This window comes from Apiotrichum porosum, assembly GCF_003942205.1.
Source record: "Apiotrichum porosum strain DSM 27194 chromosome Unknown scaffold_22, whole genome shotgun sequence".
NCBI classification, from domain to species: Eukaryota; Fungi; Basidiomycota; class Tremellomycetes; order Trichosporonales; family Trichosporonaceae; genus Apiotrichum; species Apiotrichum porosum.
In genome coordinates, this window is record NW_021167129.1 from 115,313 (window position 1) to 142,809 (window position 27,497).

At 59.5% G+C, this 27,497-nt stretch overlaps 8 protein-coding genes and 1 non-coding gene across 9 annotated transcripts; 5 read left to right on the forward strand and 4 right to left on the reverse strand.

Annotated features, from left to right (window-relative positions):
• Positions 1 to 561: 561 nt before the first annotated feature.
• On the forward strand, positions 562 to 2,235 carry EHS24_005419 (uncharacterized protein; the record flags this gene model as incomplete). The annotated part of the gene is made up of 4 exons (XM_028620944.1): positions 562 to 784; positions 834 to 906; positions 1,051 to 1,388; positions 1,433 to 2,235. 4 exons carry the CDS (start codon positions 562 to 564, stop codon positions 2,233 to 2,235), a joined length of 1,437 nt encoding a protein of 478 aa, XP_028471819.1.
• Positions 2,236 to 3,321: 1,086 nt separating this feature from the next.
• EHS24_005420 (uncharacterized protein) lies at positions 3,322 to 4,008 on the reverse strand (the record flags this gene model as incomplete). The annotated part of the gene is made up of 4 exons (XM_028620945.1): positions 3,322 to 3,425; positions 3,468 to 3,532; positions 3,814 to 3,865; positions 3,909 to 4,008. 4 exons carry the CDS (start codon positions 4,006 to 4,008, stop codon positions 3,322 to 3,324), a joined length of 321 nt encoding a protein of 106 aa, XP_028471820.1.
• A 574-nt stretch (positions 4,009 to 4,582) lies between these two features.
• EHS24_005421 lies at positions 4,583 to 4,663 on the reverse strand. The gene has a single exon. It is a non-coding gene; the product is annotated as a tRNA-Ser (tRNA).
• A 963-nt stretch (positions 4,664 to 5,626) lies between these two features.
• EHS24_005422 (uncharacterized protein) lies at positions 5,627 to 7,111 on the forward strand (the record flags this gene model as incomplete). The annotated part of the gene is made up of 5 exons (XM_028620946.1): positions 5,627 to 5,843; positions 5,882 to 6,022; positions 6,069 to 6,440; positions 6,499 to 6,731; positions 7,097 to 7,111. The coding sequence occupies 5 exons, from the start codon at positions 5,627 to 5,629 to the stop codon at positions 7,109 to 7,111; spliced, it is 978 nt and encodes a 325-aa protein (XP_028471821.1).
• Positions 7,112 to 10,894: 3,783 nt separating this feature from the next.
• EHS24_005423 (uncharacterized protein) lies at positions 10,895 to 12,031 on the reverse strand (the record flags this gene model as incomplete). Its single annotated transcript, XM_028620947.1, has 5 exons — positions 10,895 to 10,988; positions 11,151 to 11,517; positions 11,634 to 11,828; positions 11,891 to 11,941; positions 11,998 to 12,031. 5 exons carry the CDS (start codon positions 12,029 to 12,031, stop codon positions 10,895 to 10,897), a joined length of 741 nt encoding a protein of 246 aa, XP_028471822.1.
• Positions 12,032 to 12,365: 334 nt separating this feature from the next.
• Positions 12,366 to 14,204, forward strand: OXA1 (Flags: Precursor; the record flags this gene model as incomplete). The annotated part of the gene is made up of 3 exons (XM_028620948.1): positions 12,366 to 12,409; positions 12,469 to 12,523; positions 12,615 to 14,204. 3 exons carry the CDS (start codon positions 12,366 to 12,368, stop codon positions 14,202 to 14,204), a joined length of 1,689 nt encoding a protein of 562 aa, XP_028471823.1.
• A 3,517-nt stretch (positions 14,205 to 17,721) lies between these two features.
• Positions 17,722 to 20,484, forward strand: EHS24_005425 (uncharacterized protein; the record flags this gene model as incomplete). Its single annotated transcript, XM_028620949.1, has 1 exon — positions 17,722 to 20,484. One exon carries the CDS (start codon positions 17,722 to 17,724, stop codon positions 20,482 to 20,484), a length of 2,763 nt encoding a protein of 920 aa, XP_028471824.1.
• Positions 20,485 to 21,504: 1,020 nt separating this feature from the next.
• On the reverse strand, positions 21,505 to 22,827 carry EHS24_005426 (uncharacterized protein; the record flags this gene model as incomplete). Its single annotated transcript, XM_028620950.1, has 5 exons — positions 21,505 to 21,592; positions 21,763 to 22,403; positions 22,563 to 22,621; positions 22,672 to 22,760; positions 22,811 to 22,827. The coding sequence occupies 5 exons, from the start codon at positions 22,825 to 22,827 to the stop codon at positions 21,505 to 21,507; spliced, it is 894 nt and encodes a 297-aa protein (XP_028471825.1).
• Positions 22,828 to 23,371: 544 nt separating this feature from the next.
• EHS24_005427 (uncharacterized protein) lies at positions 23,372 to 25,117 on the forward strand (the record flags this gene model as incomplete). Its single annotated transcript, XM_028620951.1, has 8 exons — positions 23,372 to 23,482; positions 23,687 to 23,970; positions 24,210 to 24,305; positions 24,343 to 24,475; positions 24,547 to 24,756; positions 24,822 to 24,927; positions 25,011 to 25,052; positions 25,104 to 25,117. The coding sequence occupies 8 exons, from the start codon at positions 23,372 to 23,374 to the stop codon at positions 25,115 to 25,117; spliced, it is 996 nt and encodes a 331-aa protein (XP_028471826.1).
• Between the last annotated feature and the right edge of the window lie 2,380 nt (positions 25,118 to 27,497).

Sequence of the window (27,497 nt, forward strand, 5' to 3'; positions counted from 1 at the left end):
TCCATATGTTCTGTGTCACTTGTCCATTCGTGTACACTACTCCTCTTGTGGCCTCATGGGCACCTCCACTTTGGCGCCATCGTGCATTGAGGTACGAGTGACAGATAACAGCCATCCGCCGGCGTCAACGGTGCTCCGATATCTGTCATTGCTGCTCGTTATCTGTCATGGAGCCGACGACTCAACTCCGGAGCGGGCAGAGTGGGGGCGACAACCACACCTCCACCTCCACTTTTTTGCTCCTGACGTGCCTGCCATGAATAGCCGCAAAAATCGTTGGAAAACAATCTCTCGCTCTCTCTATCGGCCCGTCGTATGCCGGGGTTCCCGCCGGCAGGTAGCGCTCCAAACGCGCTTCATGAGAGAAAGAGATATATCCTCACAGGTCCTCACTCTCACATCACATCACACTCACTCACATATATAGCAACACAAGACAGCACTGTCGTTTAATGACCCTTGTACAGTCCCCTCTACGATCATAGTCACCAACAGAGGCCATATCGGCTTTCTCCGTCCGCCCCACCTATACCCTCCCGTGGCATCTCGCCCGCATTCACCATGGAGCACCTCCAACACCACCATCACCACCACCGTCCCCATCCAGAACTCGCGCCTGACCCAGAGACTCACTCGCGCGAGGGCACCCCACCACCCCCCGACACTGCTGTCGAGATTGTGAGGCAGGTGACAATCGATATTGGGCCGCCACCAGATGGCGGCCTCGAAGCCTGGCTCTGTGTCGTCGCCACCTTTCTCCTCCTCTTCTGCATCTTTGGTTGCGGTGAGTCTACCCAAGGGGGGTTTTTCTTTTACTTTGGCTGACCTTGCAGCTACCAGTTTTGGCCAGCTCGAACTGTACTATCTCAGCCACCAGCTGTCGGGATACTCCAAGTCAACGGTCGCGTGAGTTGAAAGCTGTTGTGGTTGGGGCGGAAGAAGAGCGGACCATTTCCAATGTCACCGGCCGAGTCGCCACCTGAGGTGGTGTCTATATCCGCCGCCACCCACACCCACTTGCCGTCGTTGCCGACACTGACGACCTGCCAGATGGATCGGCTCGTGCCAATCGACGCTCACCTTCCTGGGCTCAATCTACACAGGACGCTACTTTGACTCGCACGGCCCCCGCATGCTGGTGATCGTTGGCACCGTTGCGTCAGTCTCGGCACTCGTCGCCATTGCCTTTTGCCACGAATACTACCAGTTCCTCCTGGCGCACATGCTGTTCGGCCTGTCGGGAACCATCATTTACGCTCCTGCCACGTCCATCTCGGGCCACTGGTTCCTCAAGCGTCGCTCTACCGCCGTGGGCATCATTGTCTGCGGCGCTGGCCTCGGCGGCGTCGTGTATCCCATCATGTTCAAGCAGCTATTCGACCAGCTCTGTGAGCAGCCACAAAGCTAGACGACCAGTGGCTAACCTGTCCAGCATTCCGCAACACCATGCTCATCGTGGCCGGATTCAACGGCGTCCTCATGGTCCCCGGCTGCTTCTTTATGAAGTCCCGCCTTCCTCGTCGCCACCCGCCTCCTCTCAAGGCCCTGGCCGGACCGTGGCACGAGGCGCGATACGTGTTCCTCGTCGTCGGCTCGGGTCTGTACGTCCTCAACGTCTTTTCACCCTACTTCAACGCCCCGACTTTGGCCACCTCGAACAACCTCCCGGCCAACATTTCCAGCTACGCCATTGCCATTCTCCAGACCGGCAGCTTCCTTGGCCGTGCCTCTGCCGGCTTCATGGCCGACGCGTTTGGCGTGTGGAACGTGTTTGGAACCATGTGTTTCGCGACGTCCATTGTCCTCTTTACGTTCTGGACAGGAAGCCCCATCGGTACAGCGGCAACGATTATTGGTCTGCTGCTGTATGGTTTCGTCTCGGGCGCGTGGTTTACGCTCGTCGCCGCCGCCTGCGCCGCCATCTCACCGACCCGCGAGATCGGCATGCGTCTCGGCATGCTGTGGTCGTTTGTCGGCCTGCCCGTCCTCGTCGGTCCTGTCGTGTGCGGACTGCTCATCAACGTGGCCGGCGGCAAGTTTACCTATGCGGGTGTGTTTTGCGGCTTCACCATGCTCATGGCCGCGTTCATCACCCCGGGCCCGCGTCTCATGCAGGCTATCCGGACGGCGGTGTTTGGCCCACGGAGCCGCCTCGAAGACGCAGAGTCGAGTACGGAGACTATCGTGGCAGAGGACGACGAGAAGGAGGACAGTAAGGAGGACACGAAGGCTTAGAGACACGAAGGCTTAGAGGTTTCCCATTCATCCTGTACCTGCTCGCCCATTATGCTGTACTTTATAGAACACCCCTAGATTGTATGCATTTACTCTATCAGATACGTCCCAAGAGGTTCTGTGGCCCCCATCTGGATTCCAATAGCGGCTGATGTCTTACAGGCAAAATCGGCACCTGACATCGAGCAGCAGCGGATCGAGGACTCCACCAGAGGTTGACGGGATGGCACCAGCCTCGAGGACTGTACATAAGCTACAGGCCTACAGGCGAAGATCAGGGGGTTTGGCACTCACCGCCCTGGTTACAGCCGCGAGTGTCACCGGGGCACAAGCGGTAGTAGGTAGTATGAAGCATATGCTGCGTTGTGAAGGCGCATGAGTGTCACGACAGTCGCCACTGGATTGTTCGGCATTCTGCACAATCAGACTTGCTCCACTCCTGACACATGGTGATAGCCCGAAGTTCCATGACATGACACGCAAAGCCTGACAACTCTAGCTATACCTAGTAGCATCCATTGGGTGGTACGTCTACTGATGGCTTATTTGCCCACTCCACAGAGAGTGAAGAGTGACAAGTACTGTCTCGTATCGTCCACACAACCTTTCTTACCCCAACGGATGCTACCCCAGCCACGATATCCGGCTGCAGAATATGCACTGATACATGATGACTGGGAGATCTCCGCGCGGTGTCCAGACCGTTATGATACATGGCCCTACCGAGAACGTGAGTCAGTGGCGGCCGCTGAGGCTGCACGGAACGTTTTATGCCACTCACGACCGTGGTTGCTCTCGCTCTCGTCCCCTTCACACCCAAAGTTGGCACCATGGAGGACTAGCGACATGCTTGACTATAGCACAGATAGACTGGGGCGGATGTGATGGGGGTAACTGTTGAGAAGATTCGCGCGGCCGCGAGGCTTGAGAAGTCAGAAGCGTTTGCAGTGCACGGACCACAGACCTCGAACGCAAGAAAGCCGTCACATGTCTGTTCCTGGCTGAAACCCGATGCTTCTGATACATGGCCCATGGTCCCTCCGTGCGTTCCGCACTCCTACTGATGCAATGAGGACTATCCGCTCATTACTTCCCGTCCCAAGGATTGGTGTCCATCTCCCGCTTGCAGAACTTGCACCGAAACACAAGCTGGTACGAGGTGAGGTTGAGCCATTCGCCGGTACACCACTCTGAGGGAGACGTCAGCATCTGGCTCTTGAGGCTGCACTTACTGCCACGATTAAACCCCATACGGTTCCCAGTACAGTCCCCAAACGTGCGTTTCCACATGTGCTTGCTGTGTTTTGTATACGTGACCTGTTTGGCGTGAAAGAGGACGACAAGGGGACGACAAGGGCCACAGCAACACACTTATGCTACTTTCTCATAAGCTCAGTGATGGAGAAGCACCTTCTCAGATCCTCAAGGGGTTGTCACCACGGCACAGCGGGGCTTGGGCCGGGACTGCGCGGCAATGTCTGATGGCACGGACAGGTGGTGCGGGTTCCATGCTTGCGACCCCCGTCTCTGATGATCACATGCATGTGCTACAGAAAGTGATGGTTGCAGTACATGCACCGAATCTCGTACAGGTTGAACGCGACCGGGACCCAGATGTGGACGCAGGCCTCTGCAGTGGTGATCAGCTCGGGTGATGGGACGGCGCAGCTCACTCCAGTAGTTGTTGCCGTCGGCGTCGCCGTCACAGACCCGTACGGGAAAGCGACGCACGTTGCGGTTGAGGTCGAAACGGCCACCTTGCTGCCAGGGCATTGGACGTAGGGTTGTGAGGTGATGGTTGAAGAGAGAAGAGGGTGTGGAAGTGGAGTTGCGGGTGTATGTATGATGATGCGGCGGGGGAAAGAAGCAAAGCCTGCCCAGACACACACACACACACCTTGCCGCGTGGGGGGAACACGTGTGGGCGGCATGGTATAACTAACTCAACGTACTATACCCCAGCCATAGTATGTAACGCCAACACCTACGAACCCAAAAAAATCGCGAAAATGGTGAAAATCCCACAACTAAAGCACTCTACCTTGGACACGACCTATTAGACACAGTACACCTCAGAAACGACCCGTAACCGACCACTATCCTGCGCAGGCGACACCGATCTACCGTCAGCGTGGCTGATGCGTAGAAGACTCACCGCCTTGTTGCAACCCGTTCCAGGGTAGACCCAGTGTCCCACATTGCCACCGCGGTAGAGGCCCAGTGAGTTGTCAACGACAGTGCGTCCAGGCGCGGGGGCGTTCCATCAGCGACACTAGCAGTTGTGTTCCGCCACCTCCCCCCACATCCAAAAGGATAACACCACTCAGAATACTCTGAGAAGCGCACTCGACAATGACCTGATTCGAACAGATGCTCCCGAAGGAAATTGATTTCTAGTCAATCGCGTTAACCACTCCGCCACATTGCCTTGGGATGCTTGTTCTCCTGATTGAGGGCTCCAGATCCATGCGAGAACGAACGCAATCCATGCATGGACGGACGAGGAATGAAAGGTTTTGTCCAAAAGGTCGGGGTGTCGGATGGTGGTTGTGGCAGGTGCGCCCACACAGATCCGCGGGTGCCCCATGGGATCGGCGCGGCACCACCCAGCTCGCACTTGGGAATCTGTTCAAGTGTGGGCTGGGGGAGACGACAACCGTGCTCTCCAGTATCGGTGGCACGACTGCCGCCACCGCGTGGCAGTCGCCAAGCAGAACGACTTGACAAGTTCAATGTTGACAGCCTCTCCCGCGACGTTTACCTTGCCTGCCGGTGAATCCAGTGATCCGGCCCGCCATGGCGTGGTCACAACCCAGCTACAGCTAGCTGCCACGCGTCCACACGAGCCTACAGCGCCACAGCCAACTACAGCCTGCAGTAGTACAGTAGTACAGTACAGTATCGCTGCAGTACGTATACTATATCCCCATGGGCCTTCGCGAGCCTAAAAGATCTGCGGGCCTATTTGCCGCCCAATGTCACGTGATCACGTGCTCACACCTTGGTAGCAGCTGGTGGCCTTGTGGCTTGTGGCAGTTCAGACGCAATGGTTCTTGGGCCAGAGGTCACCAGATGCCCGCTGCTAGCGTTCCCCCAACCACAGTCGGCACCACAATGCAGCGCGTACAGCAGCACAGTGGAACAGCAGTGCAACGGCGGCGCAGTGGCGGAATGGCCGGTGGGACGCTCGCTGGTGGCAGCCGCGGTGTGTGTTCGTTGGACCTGATCAGCGTCGCCACCGATCTCTTGCTGGGGGAAGGCTGAGTGTACCGCGACGGACCACCTCGAAAGGAGTCTCCCTACTCATTACCTTTGCTCTCCCAAAGGTGTCTCCGGTCACGCCAGCCGTAACATCTCTCTCCACCCAAACAGGCCCCCTCCTCGTCCCAGCATGGCCCACCCTCCCGACCAAGGGCGCGCAACGCCCACCACTGAGCCTCGTGGCTCGTCATCCAGGCTCGTGCCCACGGTGTCAGACGCGACGACCTCGTTGCCCCTACCGCCCGACAACACAGTCACTCGCTCTGGAGACACTACTGCCGGCAGCACGCTGCCCGTGGTCCTCGACGACGAGCTCCAGCTGATACTGCACTCCGCCACCAATGTATGTGAATCCTCTACTGGATGCCCCGCTGACCTTTCCAAGATCCGCAAAGGCTGCGGCCGGGCTCCGACTCTTCCGGTCCAATTTGGCTGGCCTATGCCCGTGTAACGAGGCGTGATCCAGCTATCAGGTACCTCGAGGACCGCCAGAGCACCCAGAGCCGCCGTGTGGGCAAGTTTAGCGGTGAGTTGGCCCAGTTCCAGAGGGGAGCTCTTCTGACCAAGCCCAGAGCCCACAGCGGAGATGGAACGTGCTGCGGCCGCTCTCTTCCCTGGTACAACTGCACCGGTTTTCTGCGGTATTTGGTTCCACAGTGTCCCCAGCGCCTCATCCCCGCTTTCGGCATGTCAGGCCGAACAAGACGTCGAGAGGTGCCTCGTTTCAATGGTCTCACCTTCACTCAACGTTGCAAGAGGTGGCGTACGCTCCAGCATCCCTTCGAAAAGTCTCAAGCCTGCTCCCCATCTCGACCAGCTGAACCCCATCCACCCTGCCCTTGACGACCTCAAGATCAAGGCTACAGCGCTTATCAAAGATGGAGTGCGCCTCATGGCCCACGATGATGATGGGTCGCTCCCCAGCGAGTGCGCCATCGCACATCGTTTTCTTCCCACCCGAGTTCACCGCCCAACCCCGCGCCACCCTGCCACTCACGACAGCGTCTCCCCCCAAGATCCTCATCCACCAGACATCTCCACGCTGGCTCAAAACGTCAGCGTCGGCAAGGCGCATCTTGGACCTCCACGCGCCCAAGACCGACCCCATGCCCAGTCCAAACCACAATAGCCAGCTGTTCAAGGCACAGTATATCAAGGGCATGGTCAAGCAGCTTCTCCCGGAACAAAACAAGCCGCTCTTCTCTTACCCGTGCAGCAATTGCACCTTCTACTCCGTGCGTCCCACGTCGAGCACGTCTTGGGTGCAGCATGCTTGTCCCGGCAACACAGCATACCAAGCGTCAAGCCGGCCCGACGCGCCGGACACAGCTTTTGGGAATCGCTCTTCCACTTGTACTGTCCCATGTAGTCTATCTACCCTTGAACCGTTGTACTCGTAACCGTGGCCTGTACGTACCCTGCAATTGCTCTTCGATCGATCCGCGAGCTGCATAGCCTCATCATACACACCTATTGCATGGCCAAGACGTAACGCAAGAGACAATATGGGTACACTCTTCAGCGACTCCTGTACTGGAATATGGCCGGTGGTGAGACAAGCAACGAGCTACGCACGCGACGAGGGCTGAAACCCCGGCAGCGCGATGCACGATGAGTGATGCTGGCCGGGCGGCGGCTTTGTTGGGTGATGTCGAGCACATTGTATGTAGTCGAGCCCCATTGGCCTCAGACTGTACCTACACGACGTTTACGCTTGAGGTGGCGGAGAATGGAGGCGGTTGGTGGTTTATGGTGGGGTTTATGATACGCAGATCCCTTTCGGTGGCGACAAATGATCGCCGCGGTGGAATGTCCCCGGCTACCGCCACGGAACCGCCGGCATGCAGTACTGAGTGTCGCAGAACGTGCACACGACAAGTACCATTCCTCCGGGCAGGGACATGACGGGTTGGAGACAGCATTGGCCTGGGTACTCAGCTTAGGACACTGGGTGGGCCTACCTCCGCGGTTGTGTCCCCAGGGGTCGCCTCTGCAGTGGAGCATGGTGGTAGCAAGTGTGTGGCGTGTTAAAGTTGACAGCAATTCTTTTTCTACGACCAGTTCATGATTGCAATATATAGGCCCGACCGGGCCCCCTCGCACCATCTACACACGGTTGATGCGGACATTGGCGTCTGTCGTGACTCTTCTGATGGACCGCGTGTGCTGAATCTCCTGAGAACCTGTGCTGCACACTCGCCACCCTTCTCTTCTGACCACCCGCTTCCATTCCATCTCCGCACTACAACGTTGCCATCTCGTATTCGGCGCCACAGAAGATACAGAACAGGATAATCTGGCTGCCGGAAAGTGTCCTCCTGCACTGCAGCGTACATGGCCCTGCCACGAGTCAGCCAGAATCAGGTGTCAAGAGGGCACCTACTGCCACGGTTGTCGCGCCAAGCATCACCTCGGCAAATGGCAGGCATGGAGCTGGGGTGTGTGTGTGTGTGTGTGTGTGTGTGTGTGTGTGTGTGTGTGAGGAGAGACAATGGCGACACGGACAGACGGCAAAATCCATTTGAGCCTGAGGCGCGACTGCGCACTGCTCCATCACTCATCACTGTAGCAGTTCCACACCGGGGCAGTGTGTGAGACAGTTATCGTACTCTGCTGAGGTGCTGAGGTTACCTGAATGATGCATAGTGGTGGTTCCAGGCAGCAGCGGAGTGGGCGGAACAGGTCTGCCTCTCTGTGTGTCACCACCTCTAGCCTGTGGTGAAGTAGGTGAGGATGGGAAAGGCGTCTGGAATCCCTTCTCGTGCTGCCCGGCACTGACCGTACCACGTCGACTTCTAGCCCCATTCATCCCACACTCCACCACTCTCACGAACATCTAGCCTCAAGCAATACTGACGCGACAGTACCTGCAGACCCAGACCACACGGCCGCCTACATGCCCGGCAGGTTCAGCGTGGCACACTCTGGCGGTCAGCGGCGTTGTGTCTGGCGGCGGGCTTGCCACTGGCGGCGGACTGACCCACCACGGTTGACGCCATTGGCGTCGCCTCGGCATGGAGGTCGAACAGGATGCGTGTTCCACATGTTACGTTCGTTTGCAGTGATAAAGCGAAAGTGAACAGGAAACCCACCCTGCGGCCACCCCTCATAACCCACAGCAGCGAGCTTCATCACTTGATCACTACGACGACCCACTCCCACTCGGGCTCTGCCGCATCACCGGTCCCGGGGGCGGGCGAAACCTCGCATCCTCCCTCCCGCAGTAGATGCAATAGTAGATACACTGGCCCGTGACCGGCGAAATGCAGCCGACCTGCAGCATGCAGTGGTCTGGGTTCACGTCAGGTTCTTTGACCCTGCCACCACCGCGCGCGGAACACCTACTGCCTGCGTTGGTGCCGGTACGGCGTTCCCCTATACAGACGCGGTGGGTCTGGAGGTCTGGTGGAGACGACATGGGGCGGTCTTGCTGGGCTATGAAGAGGTGTGGGTGGTGTGAGTGTGGAAAGCGGACGTTGGCGAGTGGGGACATGGTCAAGTAGTCTTCTGTGCGCCACTCCGCTCTCGCAGCTGGGAGCGTTCACACGGCTCCCTTAATCGTTTGTATTAACAAATGATGCAAGCGGAGACGCTGCCTTCGTGTCCTGAGACGCTGCCTTCGTGTCCTCCATCCCGCAAACACAAAGATCGAGCGGTTGCATTAGTGGTGGCTATTAGGAACGCTCCGAACGCTGACTTTGGGTGCCCGTAGAGACCCGCCGCTGCGGTTGCACCTGCAACGAGCTGCTCACTACCCCGGGAAAGACAAATGGGAATATCAGCAATCATGCTTGATGGCTCTGGAGGATGGAGCGAGTTGCGGGTGGGTTGGCATTTCTGGCGATTTCTGGAGATTGTTGGCCGGTTTGTCTGCTGTCAAAACGCGCGATTGGAACAAACCACCGACGGATTGCCCGACTGGCATACATGCATCCGAGCACCTCTTTCCAACGACACCGTCCACGCCATTCATTTACAATCTACCTGAACATCCTCGGCTCCTTTCGAAGACAGTACAGACACGCGGTCATATAGTAGTCAAAGTACGGGGGCATCAGGATGTCGTCAAAGTGGCACGGCTCTGGGACAGGTACAGTGTCAGCTAGTCGGCGGCAGTGTCGGCGACCAGGGGGGGCAGCCTGGCGACTGTGGGTGCGTACGGCCTTTGTTCATGCCGCGCGCGTTTCCGGCACACTTGGCGAGAAAGATCATGTCGGCTGGTGGTGGGGGTTATGGAGGGCTGTGACGGACACCTGGACAGGCATACTGTTCTTTATGGTTGATCGTTTGCGTCGTCTCTGATGATCAAGGAGTTTAGTGATCACACGCGCCTCGATGGGTCAGTTGGGTCATTCCTATACATCACCTAAGGCGGGTCGCAGCCAGAGTGCATCCCTTGCACACCCATCATTTCCCCTAGCCCCACGCTCTAACGCTCATCGGCCTTGCTGTACCACACCATCGTCCCTTCGCTCAAGCAAAACTTGCAGCGAACACGGTAGATTCGGCCGTACAGGTGGTAGAGCTTTTCGTGCTCGCAGACGCCTTCCTGGTCAGTACACGTCAACCTCGTTCCGCGACCCACCACCCTTGTTGTAACCTGTCTCTGTGCCGATACAGACCGGGCCGCAGTCTGCCATTGTCTTGCAGTGGTGAGCTTGTGTGAGTGACAAGCGAGACGGCGAGAAAGAAAGAGAAATGCTTTTTGATGGAAGAGCGAGAGGTGGAGGTGGAGGTTGGACTGATCATCACTGCACTGGCGCGAGGTTCCTGGCTTCTGGTGCATCACCTGCATGTCGGTAACCGCCCGTTGCAGTGGCAGCCCATGCATGGCCGTGGCCATGCAACCCAAACCAGACATCGTGATGCTGGATGTAGCCAGCGTTCGCCACCACTAAACAGCAGGCAGGCACATGGTTGATTTCGCCGAAACGACATTGGGCGGCGGCGGGGGCCGTTGAGGCCAACATGCGTAGGCACGCCGAAATCTTGCGACAGGCCGATCTTGTATGCCATGTACATCCAGACGCTACCGGCGGGTTGAGGAATGCGCAGGGGGATCCTGCAGTCAGTCCAATGGAGCGCAGCACAGTAGCGCAGTGTAGAGTTAGTGCAGCGTGTGAGTCACCAGATAGGCCAGTTTGTGTAACCTGGTGGCGACGTGTATTTCGGGACGCCGACACCAAAGAGTCGTCCTCGAGTGGTATACACCCAACAGCCGAGGCTCGCAAACTGCTGCCTGGCCCAGTGCGCCGAGTTGGTTGCAGTCGCGTCCACCTCTCCTCCCTCTTGACCCCTCCAACGACTCCCCCGCCGAGCTCCGGACACCCCCCGACCGCCGGTGTCCATGCCTTGTGTTTCCGTTTTCCAATCGTGCATGTCTCGTCTGAAAGTGTGTCTACTTGCGGTACCAGCGCACGCCCTGCCTGTTGCGACGCATCTTGCGCTGGAGCTGGAGCATGCCGTACAGGAGCGCCTCGGCGGTTGGTGGGCTGTGGAGTGTTAGCTTGAAGCACATGGGACTGCGCGGTCGGCACGGCACGGTGCAGATCCAGTCGCCACTTGGGACGACGTCGCCAAGACGCCTCTGCTGCTCGGCCGCCTTTCTCGCTCGCTCGCTCGCTCGCGCTCGCGCTCGCTGGCGCTCAACTCACCATCCGGGAACGTAAATGTCGACGGGAACGATGCGGTCACAGCCGCGGACGACCGAGTACGAGTAGTGGTAGTAACCACCACCGTTGGCGCACGAGCCCATAGAGATGACCCAGCGGGGCTCGGGCATCTGGTCGTAGACCTTGCGGAGCGCGGGGGCCATCTTGTTGGTGAGGGTACCGGCGACGATCATGATATCGGACTGACGCGGCGACGCACGGAACACCACACCCAGACGGTCCTGGTCGTAACGGGCGGCGGCCATGTGCATCATCTCGACGGCACAGCACGCAAGACCGAAGGTCATGGGCCACATCGAGCCCTGGCGACCCCAGTTGACAATCTTGTCGAGGGTGGTGAGGATGTACTCTGTAAAGGGGGAAGGGGAAGGGGAGACAACGTCAGTACAACTGTGCACAAGGACCGGTGGCTGGCAGTGTGGACCAAGACGACGTGCGCTGGCGAGGAGGAGAGTGTCGTCCCACCCTTGCCCATCTCCTTGCCAGCATGACGCAAAACGTTGTCCCTGCTCGTGGCCACAACATGGACAATCTGTGACGACGTACCGGCACCGTTGCGAGGAGTCTCGAGGCTCTGCTGGTTGGAGCCGCGGTTGGCGATGGTGGTGATGGGGACGGGCTGCGCGGCAGTCGCGGGGGCCGAGGTCGACAGGGGGCGAGCTGTGGCATGGGGTCAGGCCAACGTTGGACGACGACGACGATTGTATTGTTTGGGTACATACCAGCCATGGCCAGAGGCCTCAGTGCCGAAGTGGACGCACGGGCAAACGAGCCTGGGAAGGGGGGTGAGCAAGAGAGCGCTGGCATGGGCGGGGGATATGATGCTTACCGGACCTGAGGCCGGTAGCGAGCATGCCGGACATGGTGGGGGTGTGGTGGGGGTGGTTGCGAGTGGTGTGTTGGTGGTGGTAGTGAGCTCGATGTCCAGAACGACGAGCACGACGGGACGCCTGGCTGCCGGCCGCCGCCCACTGTATGCGCACCCCCCGCCCAGAGAGACGAATCAGCAACCCGCCGATCCACCCAGCGAGCCCATAATCCCGCACTGTGGCACCCAGCCATTTTTGATTCCGTCGTCGAGCACCCCCGCGTCCGCCCGGCCTGGCTGGTCCACCCACTTTTCGGGACAAGGTCGTACTGAAATAAGTTGGCAACCCCTCTACACACACCCTTCAGTGTCTCCACCCCGCCCGCACCATGCTCGCCCGCTCCATCCCTTCAAGGGCTGTCATCCAGAGCAGGTAAGTACTCACACACATCTCTGGCCACCCTCTGCACTCGTCGCTCACAGCCACACCAGGCTCGCGCCTCAGCTCGGGGCCTCGTCGGTCCGCCGCCTGTCCATGGCAGCTAGGGTATGTTGACACACACAAATGATGGCCGTGTGCGCAATGGCAGCTTGGCATCTGCAACAGCAACCAACCACTGACCACCTTTCCCTCTTAGCCCTCAGCCGTCGCCCTTGGCAAGCGTCCGGCCGTCGCCCCTCGCAGCTCGGTGCTTGCGCTGGCTTCGGTCGGCTCGGCGCGCCACCTCTCGTTCTTCTCGGCCAAGCCTGCCGAGACGGTCGAGACTGCACAGGCCGCTGTCGCTACTGTTCCCGAGCCAGCCGTGTCTGCTTCTGCGGCTACCGTCCCCGAGGTCCCCCTCTCCACCCCGGTTCCCTCGTCGGACATGCCTGCCCTCGCCTCGGAGACTGGCCACGCTGCCGGCACCGTCGACCACCTCACCTCGTCTGCTCCGGACCACCAGTTCCACTCGGACCCGTCGTCGCTCCTGCCCCAGGCCGGTGCCAACGGCCAGACACCTACCCTCATCGACCTGGTGAACAACTCTGGTCTGCCTCTCGAGGACGTTCTCAACGCGCCCGAGGCCGTCCACGCCGCCGTCGCCGTCAAGGACCTCAAGGAGATTGGCCTGGACCACTACTTCTTCTCGATCCCGGGCTGGCTGTGCGATTCGCTGGTGGGCTTTCACAACCTCTCGGGCTTGCCGTGGTGGGCGTCCATCATGGGTCTGACCGTCATGGTCCGTCTGGCCATTTCGCCAAAGGTCGTGAGCAACATGAGGCACAACGTCCGCCTCCAGGCCGTCGGCCCGCAGATGCGTTCGCTCATGAAGATGATGACCGACGCCAAAAAGTCGGGCGACACTCCGACCCAGCAGGTGGCTACCCAGCACCTGCAACAGCTGTTCAAGGACAATGACGTCTCCCCCTTTAGGCCAATCACCATGATGCTCATCCAGACCCCCTTCTTCCTGAGCATGTTCTACGGTATGCGTCGTTTGGCCGACCTCCCATTCCCGGCGTTCAAGGAAGGTGGCTTTAGCTGGATTACCGACCTCACTGTCGCCGACCCCTACTGTGTCCTCCCGGTCACCTCGGTTCTCCTCCAGCTCCTGGTCCTCCGCCTCGGCCAGGACGGTACCGGCACGACCGCTTCTAACGCGCGCATGGCCACCCACATCCGCAACGGAATGACCGCATTCTCGCCCGTGCTCATCGCCATTACGTCGTTTTTCCCTGCTGCCGTCCTCTTTTACTGGACTACCAACAACCTGTTCAGTCTCGGCCAGGCCGTCCTCTTGAAGCAGACCTTGGTCAAGAAGCTGTTGAAGATTCCAGCCCCTCCCACGATCGCCGCGCCGCCAGAGGAAGCCGCCGTCGACCCCAACCCGACAATCAAGGAGACCCTGGAAAGCATCCCCAAATTCTTTAAATCTATTCGCGAGCAGGTCAACAAGATGGGCGCCGAGACGTCGGCCGGCAAGCGTGTCGCCGCCGCCCGCCAGGTCGAGGCGGCCAAGGGTGCCCGCGCCGGCACCGGCCTGCTCTCCACCGAGCGCATCCACGAGCCCACGCGCACCGCCGCCGCCGCCAAGGCCACCTCGTCGTTCCTCGAGGCCACGGCCGCCCCCTCCAAGAAGGCCACCAACGACCAGCCTCCTGCCACCCTCACCGCGGCCGAGATTAAGCGCCGTCGCGTCGAGCAGGCGCGTGCTTCCCGCCGCGCAAAGAACGAGGACCGTTCTTAGACCCTCCCCACAGCCCTTACACACACACCCCTATCCCCCCGTCCACACTCCATCTCTACACACAATCTGTCCCCGTAGTCTCCCCCACAAGCCCCGTAGCATCGCATGCCACACCATTCCCATATTGTAAGCATAGATCTGGCCGTGGACGCGAGGCCACGCGAGGCCAGCTGCATGCCCGCTCGGCGGGCCCCAGTACGCATGGCCTGCGCGCCTCCAGCGTCGTGTGTCGGGTCGCCGGCGTGAGTGTTTTTACCGCGGCGGCGGCAACTGTGCCGCGTGCAGTAATGTACACATGGACTGCATGGCGCGTACAGGCTGAGACATGCATACACGTCGGAGAACGTGAGGGGAGACACCACACGCCCTTTGTCTTGGATCTCATCTCGTTGGTGGGGGCGACTCTCTTGGCGTCCTCCATAGGCCTGTGTTGACCGTATATTGGGGCTCTACCGTTAGTGCAGGCCGCAAGAGGTCAAGAGAGATCTAACACGGGCCAGCGCACTGCCGTTACGCGTGTGGTTTCTATTCAGTCGCGACACAATGCGGTGTGACCTTGGCGTCCTTGGTGCTGCGATGGCACCGTGACGGTGGGACGGTGACGGCCGTGGTGCCGTGGTGGTGGCGTATGTAGACACCACTTGTATTGATTTCGGCCACTGCACGCTAGACGCTAGCTAGACGCTCCCAACTCAATGCTGTGGCCGTGGTGGTGGCGTGCGCGCTCCCTTCGTCCGTCGGCGCCAGAAGGGTGTGTGTGTTGTGATGTGATCAGGCAGACTGAGCTTGGCATAGTCAGCGTGAGGTCCTGTGGGTTTGACGTCCTGGCGCAAACGCGTCGTAGCAGTGGGCCCGATCGCAATAACAGAATGCGTAAAGCGTTAGCATGCATGCAAAATGCATTTGAGCGTCGTAGCGCGCGTCCGTGATTGTTGTGGGGGGTTTTATACGAGCGTTCCCTGGAATTCTAGAGACCGTGACTGATTTTTTAAAACGGGCAACATCGGCATGCGGGTGTTTGCAGCGAGAAACAAGAAAAACCGACTGGTCTGAAGTGTTTTGATTGACAAGGGCTGTTGGCGCTTGGGTTGGGCTTGGGCTTGGCCTTGGGCTTTGCCTTTTGTCTCCCCGAACCGACGTTACTGCTTAATTTGCTTATTCATGTGACATGGGGCTGTGGGGCCCGCGGGACGACGACGGCCGATGACACATACTGTAAAACGGGAAGGTTTACCGAAGACGGCGCAGACGGCGATCCCGGATCCCTTCTTTGCCTAACTGACATGGCCAGGCGATGCCCAGCGTGATGGTAGGGGAGAGGGGGGAAGGGTGACGTTTCTATCAAACAGACCCGTACAAGTCATGACTTGAGGGGGTGTGCAGGGGGTGCAGAGGGGTATGGTGATGCTGTTTGATAGACACAGGAGGGGGGTTCTCTCTGGCAGCGGGAACATTGGCGCTCTACCTCTCCCTGCGAGGCACCCGGTCACTCCAGGCCTCATGTCTCATACACCGCAGCTGCAACGTCACGCCGAGAGACCATGGCACCATGACACCATGGCCATGGGATGGTGATATGGTGAGCAAGGATGGATCTGTATCACGTGCGACACTGCATCCTTCTCATCCCCTCACTGGAGGCCTGGAGGGTTGGTCTGTCGGTCGCGTGAGTCTGCGTGGCCACAAACCTGCCAGCCCTGCGGCCTGCAAGCGACGACGGGTCAAAGGTGGCCCGCGGTCACCACCTGGCGGCCTCTCTGGATCTCTGACCTCTTGACCTTTGTACACTTTCCAGTCTCTCCCAACACCCCTCCGCGGCCTCTCCCAGCAGCACTGTCTCGGCATACGGCCGCACTGTCTCTCGGTCTTGACGGACCGCGGCGGCGCAGACGTGCACGTCCTGGAAAGGCCATGACGAACGCCGCGGTCATGAGATGGACATGAGGGCGACTGGGAGAAAGATATACCACATGCGGCATGCGCGGTTCGAGGGTGGGTATGAACAGGAGACGGCCAAGACGCGTCGTCGGCTCTCCTGCCTGGCCGTACCACCACCTGCAGCACCAGCCTTCTATTGGGGGGTGGTGGCTTCCTTTCATGTACTGTTCCTGACCGTTCAATGCATCTTTGCATCTGGCTGTGCTGCGGGTGTGAGACCCTCGTTTTCATTGCTGGCAGAGTCTGCAAGCGGCAAGTCGGCCGTCCATGGTTCCCATGAGAGAGCCAATACGGAGTGAGGGATGGATGGAAAAGAAGAATATGGGGTCCGAAGAGATCCAGCGACAGAGAGACGCGTCGCGAGCAGGGTTCCTGGGCGTTTGTGGGCCTGCCTGGTGTGTCCACCCCTGGATGGACGCCGTAGACCTGGTGGGACTGAATGCACGCAGGCAGCGTGGGGGCGCGTCCGTTTGGCGTGTCAGTCTGGCTGCGTTTGTGGTTGAGACAAGAGAGAGAGACGCGATGCAGCACAGAATGAACAGAAGGGAACAGAAGGGACACACAAAAAGAGGTACCGAAATGTTCAATTGTCCCAAAAAGGATATGCCTGGACGCGACGCGTCTTCCGGAGGCTAAGCAGTTGGGGTTTTGTCATCTTCGTGTCAGTGTCCTCTGCAACATCACCAGCACCTCCAGCATGCACATGCATGTGCATCGAACAGCAGCAGCAGGGGCATATCAGGCCACAGGGTGTGGACTGCACAGTTTACCTGTGGTGTGTGCACGGCCGTATCGTTCTGTGCACAGATGGGATGTGGGCCAGGCAAAACCCCCCCTTCTCCCTCCCCCGACGCGTAAAGGGCACCGGAGGGATTCCTACAAATGCGAGACCACCCTGGCAGTCACGCGCGTCGTCGGCCCAGTCGCCAGTCGTCCCCCCCGTCCATTCCGCACGCGCGTGCACGCGCACCGCGCCTGAGTTTCTGTGCATGGCATGCAGACAACCGTGTGTGCGCGTGCATGTGTTCTGCCTGTGCTGCCTGTGGGTGTCTCTCCCAAGTCACGCTTCTCTCCTTGTCTTCCTCTCTCTCTCATTCCTCATCCACCTTCTCGTTTCTTGTTCTACACATCCATCCCCCCCACCCCACCCAATCCTCCTCCCTCCTCATCCTCCTCATCATCCCTCAACACCTTTTTCTCCCACCCTCTCCTCTCCACCTCCTCATCACCTTCTCTTCTCGACACTCTTCCATCCACACACGCCTGTCGGCATCGCACTTTCCTTACCCTCTTTCGCCTCGCAAGTTTCCTGTTAGTGCTCAACTTTCAGTCACTTGTCACAAAACCAACCCTCTTCGTCCTCTGTCGACGCGTACTCTCCTCCTTCTCGTCACTTGGAACCCCACCCACCCATCCATCGCTTCTGGACCGTTTGTGATCCAGACCGCGCACCTCTTTACCCTCCCTCCCTCCACCTGGCTGTTCCATTAGGTACGCCACCTTTTTTTTTGCCCGGCGCACAGACTTGGGATCACCTTTGCGTTGTCACTGACGCCACCAGCTTGGCACGACCAGCGCCATGCGCTGCGTCCTCTTTCATCCCTCGGCCGCTGTCCTCGCGTTGGCAGCGGCATGGGCCACAGTCGCGAGCGCGACCCCAACGGTCGTCCACTCGATGATGAGCCAGCAGCCGCCAGTTGCCCGTGTCGGCTCCGAGTTTGTCTTTGACCTCGTTGCCGGATCGTACGCATCCAACAGCAGCAGCAACAGCAGCACCACGGCCATCACCTACTCTGCCACCAGCCTCCCATCGTGGCTCACCTTTTCACCCTCTGTCACAACTTTTTACGGTGCCCCGCAAGCGTCCGACATTGGTACCTTCAACGTCACGCTCGTGGCCACCGACGCGACTGGGTCAGTCCGCGACACGGCCGTACTCATCGTCTCCAACTCTTCCGCACCCACCGTGCAGCAGAGCTTTGCGTCCCAGATTGCCGATGCTAGCTCGCGCCAGTTTGCCAGCGCCACCGCCATGCCCGACAACACGGGTGTCGAGGTGCCGCCTTACTGGTCCTTTTCGCTCGGCTGGAGCGGTAACACGTTCAAGTCGTCGCAAAAGCTTTACTACACGGCGCGTCTTCACGACGGCACCGCGCTCCCCTCGTGGCTCGAGTGGTCCAACACCACATTCACGTTCAACGGCAACGCGCCCGCCAACGGTACGTACCCTGTCGTGGTCACGGCCACCGACTACTGGGGCTATTCGGGCGCCGAGACGAGCTTTGTCCTCGCGGTCGGAAACGGCCAGGCCGTCGAGGTCAACAGCACCAACTGGAAGCCCCTCAACACCGTCACCCGTGGTAGCGTAAACTACACCATTGACACGTCTGGTGTCACGGTGGGTGGCCAGGCGGCCACGGCGTCGCAGTACACTGTCACGCCCGACCTCTCAAACTACAAGTGGCTGTCGTTTGACAAGTCGACCAACATTCTCACTGGTGTCACCCCGGACGCGTACCTCAACGGCACCATCGACCCCATGGCCATCCCTGTCAACCTGGCCTCGACCAACGCGTCCAACACGCTTGGATACACGGCCTACGTCAACATGAACATTTTCCAATACTACTTTACAAACTTTACCCTCCCGTCTCTCACTTCTTCCAACGGCTCGACATTCGAGTACAATGTTGGACCCTACCTCGTCAACAAGAACGTCAGCGTCAACGCCACAGTCGTCCCCTCCGAGGCCCAGTCGTGGTTAAAGTACTACTACGAAAACTACACCCTCATCGGGTCGATCCCGGGCAACGTCACCTATGACAACCTCAACATTACGTTCATGGCCACTGTCCAAGGTGTGAGTGCCACCACAAGCTTTTACGTCAACATTACTGGCGTCGACGCTACAAACGCCACCACTACACCCGCACCGATCCCCATGGCTCCCATTCAGCACGGCCTGTCCAAGACCAAGAAGATTATCATTGGTGTCGTCGTCGGTGTCGTTGGCGCCCTCCTGATCCTCCTCGCCTTCCTTCTCTGGTTCTGCTGCTGCCGTCGTAGCCGCGAAGAGCGCCGCATCGACGAAAAAGTCAAAATCTACGAGGAGGCATCGGCCATGAGCAACCGCACCACCTTGATCAACAGTCGCCGCACCTCGGGTCGTCCACCAGCGTTCACTCCCGACACGCTCAAGCATTCGCCTGCTCCTAAATCAATTGCCGACTCGGACGCGACCGTCTATGGTACCCCAAGCACTCCCACGTCCAAGCTCAAGCCCGCGGTCGAGGAAGGTACTCCCCGCCGCTTGGATTTCATCAACGGTCTCTTTGGCCCTGGTGACCACTACGAGGACGCAGAAGAAGGTCTTGCTTCGCTCCGCTCAGTGCCCGACTCGGGATCGTTCTTGGGCAACGGCGACGTGATTGCCGTCGCCGACCCTGTTCGCCGCCAGAGGGCCGGCACTGGTGTCACGGGATCTGCCGCGTCCAGCGGCTCGCTTGAGTCCTGGGAGTCGGCAGACTCGTTCCATTGGTCGGGCGAGGACGTCTACATGCCCCCACTCGTCGGCGAGCCTACTGCCGAGAGCTCGAGCACTGCCCATGGCGCCGCTCAGAGCAGCGCGCACGGTGGTGCCGATGTCATGGGGGCCGGCGACGAGCCGCGTCCCAAGCCTGGCTTCTACCCGCGCTTCCCTCGCAAGCTCCGTCAAGGCGACCCGATCCCGTTCATGTCGTCGGACGACTTGAACGCCTCGTACTCGCAGTTCTCTGAATTCCACCGTGACGCCTCGAGGCGCTCGCTCGACAGCTTCAAGGACCCAGGATCGGCCCTGGGCTCGGGCTCGCGCTCGACGTTCATGTCGCGTAGCGGCTTTGTCTCTGGCGAAGGCTCGGGATCGAGCAACTCGGCCATGGGCCGCTTTGCCAGCTCCAACCTGACGTACTCGTCGGTCGAAGAGCCCGCCATTGTCTCCACCGCGCAGCGCAGGAGTGTCGAGGCCCAGCGCTTGTCTGTCCATGGCGAGGTCATTGATTTCACCCAGCCGGCTCCTGTCCCTGCCCCCGCCGAGCACCTGTACCCCATCGGATCGCGCGTGCTTGCTGGACCAGTCATGCCCACTACCCTCCGCCCACCCCGCCGCCGCGGCAGTTCAAGTCGCAAGACGAGCGCGCACGTGTCCGCTACCCGCGACCACATTGTCGGCACAAGCCCCGTCCCGGACGCCGAGCAGCTCGACAGCTACTACTACGACGGTGCCGCCACCGAGCGTGGCCACCGCTCCAGGGATGTCCTCTACACCGCGCCGCTGGACAGGGAAGACGACGTCTTCAGGTGAACACCGGGGTGAACATAGACGCAGCAGAACCCGCCCCGGCACCCTCCCATGTTTCTCAACTCTAGACAAAACGGCAACCTGCATTCCAACCGACGACACCTTGCATTTTTCTTCAAATACCCACTTGGGTTCTTTTCGGGACACTTTAGCTTTACTGGTCCCCCCCTGTTCTTGCCAGCCAGGTGTGCTGGCGGCAGGCCAGTCAACTGCAGGGGTTACTGGCCTTGCCTCTGTACTTTGATTTCCGCGATACGTGAGTAACAAAGGTCGACGGGGAGAGAATTTTGCTGACACCGCTGTGTAGCTGTAACCTAGCCAAACCCACGACACTCATTTGACCAGCCACATTCGTTTCTACACCTAAACGCACGACACTCGTTTTTAAACACCACCCACACCCTGCGGTCGCGTTGCGTTGCGTAAGCCGTCTCTGGTCTCTGCCGGACATATCCGTGTCCAGCGTGTCCAGCGAGTCGCGGCCAGTAACGCAACCAAACCAAACCTTGCGCGCTCGTCGAGCGCGCCTCCTCCATCCCCCTCCCCCTCCGTACAACCCGTTCTGTTAGGAGAGGGATGGGGTCAACCGGACAGTCTTGTAGCATTAGCATATATGGATATGCAATCCATCCCCCATCCCACATGTGGGTACACACGACAGTGCCTATAGGGCGCACACGCAGCGTCGGCGTTGCATGTGTCTGGGCGTACTGCTGTAAACGCCACTCACAGCCCACAGCCCACAAGTCTAGGGGTATGCACTATCCATAAGTTTCACTAGGGGGGGTTACGACAACTAACTATCTACGCGAGAGAGATTGGGGGATTGGCACGAACCGCGTGATAGCAGCTCGTGGCCAGCGGGGGAGGGTGGACCGAGTGGACCGAGTGGACCCGTGGTAACAGGCCACGCGAAGGCCAGGGAGAGAGGGAGAGAGAGAAAAGAGGAACCAAGGACCAACCAAGCCAGGACGAACACACCAGCCCGGGGCGTGTAAACGAGCTGCGCGGTCGCTGCTCTGCTTAGGCAAACTTGGAGTAGAGGACCAGCAGGATGAGGGCGACGAGGACGGCGATGATGGCGCCCGTGACGACTTTTTGCTGGTACATCCTGCGCGGGAGCGTTAGCCTGGGTGGTGCGGGCCGACGCACGGCAGGCAGGGGGGAGAGGCGGGCGCGGCTGTGTGTTCTTGTATTCTTGCGTTCTGGCCTGGCAGAGTACGCGCCGCCGCCGCCGCCGCCCTCTGTACCTCTGTACATCCGTTGTCCTGCTACACCCACTTGTAAATCATCTTCTTGAGGGTGCCTGCCGCCCGGTCGATGCTGCCATCGGCGCGCGTGAGCGAGTCGCGGGTATGCTCAATCTGCTCCCTCTGTCCGCGGAGGTTGCGCAGGATATCGGTACCGACGTCCTCGGTCTCGAGGGCGATGCGGTGCGCATTGTCGAGGCGGCGCGACGAGTCGGACAGCGCCTCGGTGCCGGCCAGCAGGCGCGTGCGCGTCGAAAACGCCGTCGCCTCGTCGCCGCTGCCGGTACCGTCAAAGTATGGGTCGTCGGTCGACGTACGGCCCGACGAGAGCAGTTCCTGGCGCTGTGTCTCGGCGCGGGCGTCGCGGGCGCCGCGCTTGGCCTTGTCCACGGCAGACTTGGACGTGGCCAGGCGGTCGGTGAACGTCTTGCGGATCGAGACGGGCATGGACGGGATCTCGACGTCCATTTGCGCAATCTGTGCGGCTGTCAGCTGGGAACGCAGTGGAGGAGCAGAAGCGCGGCAAGTAGCTGGAGGCTGGTACGCCGAGGTCGTGGGTGGGTGACCACCATCGGGGACATGGGGGCATCGCATGGCGCGGCGGCGATGACCGATGGCGAATGACCGCAGCTGTCGACAGCCAGAGACCGCGGACAAGTATATAGCTGTACCCTGCGGCATAATGCCAAGGGACCCGATCCAGCTATCACTGTGGTAGATACCAGCTGGCCAGCGTTCTGCCCATCGCCACGGTCCCGGCGCGCATGTGGCCGTCCCAGCGGCTTGTCACCGCCTTCCCTCCAGTCCTCCCTTCCCTCACAGCAGACGTACCGTCTCGTCGGCCTCATCGAGCTCGTCGGCAATCTTCTTCAAGAAGGCCTTGCGCGGTTCTAAACATGCGTGTCAGCCTATGTGGTCCAGAGGGAACACTTTAACGCACCGCCCTTGAGGCCGCGCACATCGGCGAGCTTGCCGTTGATGGAAGCGACGAGGGTGGCGAGGTCCTCGTCGTAATTTTCAAAGAGGGCACTGTGGGGGTCAGTTCACGAGAGAGATAATGGAGGAGGGTGAGAGCGTACGTTGGAGAATTGTCCATGGTGGGAGACGGTGAGGACGGTATAGAAGAGAAGAACCCACTATCGAGATGCATGACGCGCAGGTGTGTGCACGTTGGGTGGCGCGTAAAGTGAGGGGACGGGATATATATAAAGACGTCTGGGGTGGCTGGCCCGCGCCTGGGTGGTGTTTCAGCGGGGGGGAAGACACACAAATACAAATACAACAACGCAACAAGTAACACCCCTTCCCTCTCTGTCGCTCCTTCTGTTATCAATCTCTCTCGCTCTCGCTCTCTCTCTCTCACAAGCATACATATACACACTCGCATACCTCTTGTCTCCGTCGCTCCCATTCCCCACAACCACCGCTACCCGAAATCCCGGGGCCTTTGAGAGGCACATCGGCTACAACACACAGGCCAACACACACACTGGCACACTCATCACTTCACAACAGTCGCGCTTCCCGCCCAGCCGGCCCATCCCGCCTGCTACCACAGTCACACTTGTCCTCCCCCTGCCTAGCAAAACTCGTCACTCCTCTCCTCCTGCTTCTCCTTATCCCCCACCACCCTCTCCACAATGAACTTCTTCAACCGCACCAAGACACGCTCCCCAGTCGAGAGTGTCCGCCTGCTGCGCGACTACATGTCGCGACTGGACGGACCCGGCTCGTCAGAGGCCAAGAAGAAAGTGCGTCCCCCGTCCCAAGTGCATCGTGCGCGCCCGCGTCCTTGCCATCACGCCTCTCCCTTGGGTGGACACGACTTGCCATGTCACTCCGTTCCCATCGGACGGGTTGGCTCGTGCAGCCCAACACCCTTTCCTCCCCCCCCCCCCCCCCCGCCCCTCCACAGCCTACACGGACCCGTTCAGTCTACTGACACTTTTGGCCAGGTCACAGAAGAGTGCTCCCGCTTGATATTCGCCATCAAGGCGAGCCTGTGCGGCGAGGGTGATGCGGACAGCACACCCGAAATGGTGACGGCGGTGGCCAACGAGGTGTACAACACCGACCTGCTCGCACACCTAGTCTCGCACATGCCCAAGCTCGAGTTTGAGGCCCGAAAGGACGTGGGACACATCTTCAACACCCTCCTGAGGCGTACCATCGGCACCCGTCTCCCCACCGTCGAGCTCATGGTCAACAAGCCCGAAATCATCTTCACCACACTGAAAGGGTGAGTTGGGTGGTGTGTGCGTGGCGCGCCGTACGGACAAGAGCGAGAATGTCGGGGTCCCGGACAGGGAGGGTTTCGAACCCCGCATCGCCACTGGCCACTGGCCGCTTTGGCTGTCTTTGCGTGACTGGGACATGCGCGCATCCCATGCATGGTCCCAGCTACCCAGACGTCTGCGTGGGAGAGCATGTGCTTGCCGGCGGAGAGTCGTTCCCTTCCACCCGTGCTGACACAACCAGGTATGCCGACCCAGAGGTGGCCCTCAACACGGGTATGATTCTCAAGGAGATGCTGCGATACGAGCCTCTGGCAAAGATCTTGCTGTACTCGGACCAGTGGGTAATGACCTGTCGGCCCCAGGCTAATGTGCAGGTTCTACACGTTCCCCACATACATCGAGGACGCAACGTTTGGCATCTCGTGTGATGCGTTTGCCAACATGAAGGAGACGCTCACAAAGCACAAGCCCATGGTGGCTCAGTACCTGGACCAGAACTATGACCGGGTGAGTAAGATCTTGGCTACTGCGATGCCTGAAGCCATCGAGGAATCACCGACTGACAACACGCTATCCAGTTCTTTGCCATGTACAACACCCTGATCATGTCCAACAACTATGTGACCAAGAGGCAATCGCTCAAGCTCCTGGGCGAGATCCTCCTCGACCGCGCAAACTACACCATCATGACCCGTTACATTGCCTCGGAGGCAAACCTCAAGCTCATGATGAACTTTTTGCGGGATCGCAGCAGGAACATTCAGTTTGAGGCGTTCCATGTGTTCAAGGTGGGTTGCTGGCAGCTACCGGGTTCTCTGTCGTGTGAACAAGAGCTCCGCTGACCCGTCTCCAGGTCTTTGTGGCCAACCCCAACAAGCCACCCGAGATTGCGCGTATCCTCAAGCGTAACAAGGAACGCCTGCTCATCTTCCTCAAGGACTTTCACAACGACAAGGACGGTGAGTTGGCCAGAATGCAGACAGTGTTAGGTCTGGATGCCCCCTGGCGGTTCCTCCTTGCGAATGTTTACTGACAGTCGCAGACGAGCAGTTTAATGACGAAAAGTCGTTCTTGTGCGCACAGAGTGAGTCAACTGTCGTGGCTACGTTGCGCGATCCAGCTGACACTGGTCCAGTCGAGCGTCTGTAATATACCGACTAGACACATGAGACGAGGGTCATTGTGCCGCGCACATGCCGACGAGGGGAATATCAAGGGGGCAGCAGAGGCGAGGGATGTACTGGAGACAACAACTACCGAGGACTTTTGAGGACACGATCCTCCGCCACCGCCGGCAGACTACCGACGACGCGTGCGCGCCGTCCCGTGCTGTGTCGCCGGCGGTGATATTACAACTGGGAGAGGGAGAGAGAGAGGGAGATATACAACGGAGGTATACTATACTGCATTATGATCGCTGTGCGATGCGACCAGATACACTATAACTGACAAGACGAGTCTCGAGGCGTGAGTGCGTAGGCACAGGACCGAGAGTGCGGACCGCTGGGGTTATCAAAAGCAAAAGCGCCCATCCTCGTACGCCATACTCGGATGCAATCGATCCCGCGACTCACTTTGCGGGGCCACGACAGGCGGTGACGAGATGGCGAGAGGGGTTGAACGCAGCCTATCCTGTCGTCTTGCCTCGCGACCCAAAACCGCCTCATTGGCCATTGGGGTCGTAGCAGGCAGGACAGGCAGACACCTACGGCCGGGTGGCCGTAGGCGTTCTCTCTATGCACCACACACGCACGCCGTGACACCGAAAGGGCGAGGTGCTGCAGTCGACGTCGGCAGGGCGAGGACGTCGTTGCCAGGCCGCCCGAGGTGGACGCCTCATATGTGCTGACTCATATCCGGCCCACGGCGACGATGATGCATGTGCGCTCGCTCAGTACCCAACCAGCTACCAGGCGGCCGCGAGCAGCGGCGGCTCAACGCTGGTTACCAATCACACCGGGAGCACCGCTTCGGACTAGGCCGTGAACGGCGTGGCTCCATTGGCTCCATGACACGGCGGTCGACGACGTCCAGCCAGCGTCCGGTGCATGGCATGCGGCGGACGCCGCACCGGGCATGCATACACCGGGCTCCTGTAAAGGGCATTCCGCTCTCCATGCAGGCCATGCACCGAGTGAGTGCACAGCGTTGACGAATGTCGCAGGGGATACTGGCCGCTGGGTCATTGGCGTTTTTCTGTGGTTGTGATTATGTGATCGCCATCAGCAGCTAGCGGCCGGTAGAGGCGGATCAACAATATTCCCTCGCGCGTCGTTTTTTTTTTCCTGAGGGGCCATAAATCACATTTGACGAGGCAAACGATGGGTTCTTGGCACTCGACGTATACATGCACGCACACGCACGCAGCTCTTGCGGTTCTGCAGGCCATCCACGCAGTGACCAACGATGTGACGGCGGCGGTCGCACGCCGCACCGGTGCTGCCCCTCCCTGTCAGACCAGTTCCACCCTGTGGCCACTGTCCATACGGCCTCGTCGTCACTCGCGGCACGGAGCTCACACGACCACCCACCCACGTACCCGCGCATGCTATAGCCATTTCCGGTGGGGCAAAAGCAGACGCAGGAGACGCAGGGCCCAGACGACGCTGTGCCGGCGGCCGTACCCCGCACACCCCCGTCGCCTGGCCCCTGTGCTGCAACGTTGCAAAGTTGCAAAGTTGTGCGGCCCCTGCAGGCTGAAGGAGGGGGAGGGGGAGCCCGTCCGCCTGGCCCCGTATCCCCTCTCGGTACAGCGTGCGTCCGTCACGAAGGGGATGTCGCGCTTTGGTCAGCCGGTGCAGATCTGCCCTTTCTGTGAGGGGTGTCGAGGGTCGCTGCGAGAGTGATTTTCGAATTGCAGATTGGAGACAAGTGCGGGGTGGCAGGGTCTGGACAAGTGTATGGAATCCTTCCATGCGGCGCCGGCCGTTTATCGAATCGTGAACACAAGAGTGAGAAGCCACTCTGGAGGCGATTCGCTCACCTCTGCGTGCCAAGTGTATAGGAGGAGCGCGGCGTGTCCTCGCTCTCTTTCGCTGTGAGCAATGGTTGGTTGGCATTGCTGGCATTCGCACTACTGGAGTTGGCGTTACTTGCTTTCCAACTATCCTTTCCACCAAGGGGGTGGGCCAAGCCACCGCCGTGGCCTTGGCCACACACGTCCGGCGGCGCCGCGAGCGATCCATGCGCGCCGCCTGGGTGTGATCCATGGCGACAGACTGGCCAGCGGCGAGAGTGCGAGGCACGCTGCAGCAGTTGAACCATTCTACGGCTGGCTGGGCTGCGTTTTGACGTGTGTTGGACGTGGTTCTGGCTGAATTATCGCCTAATATAACAAATGAATATTATTATCATTTACAGGCATTTCGCGCGGGGATCGCCGCAGACGCACGCCGTAAAACTCTATTAATTCCCTCAAACCACACGAAAAATGTGTCACCGCGTCTGGGCTGTGTGGGGGGACCCATTAGAGTTTTTGCTATGCTCTGCTGCGTCTTGCACATGCGGGGGCTGCCCAGGGGGAACCGGC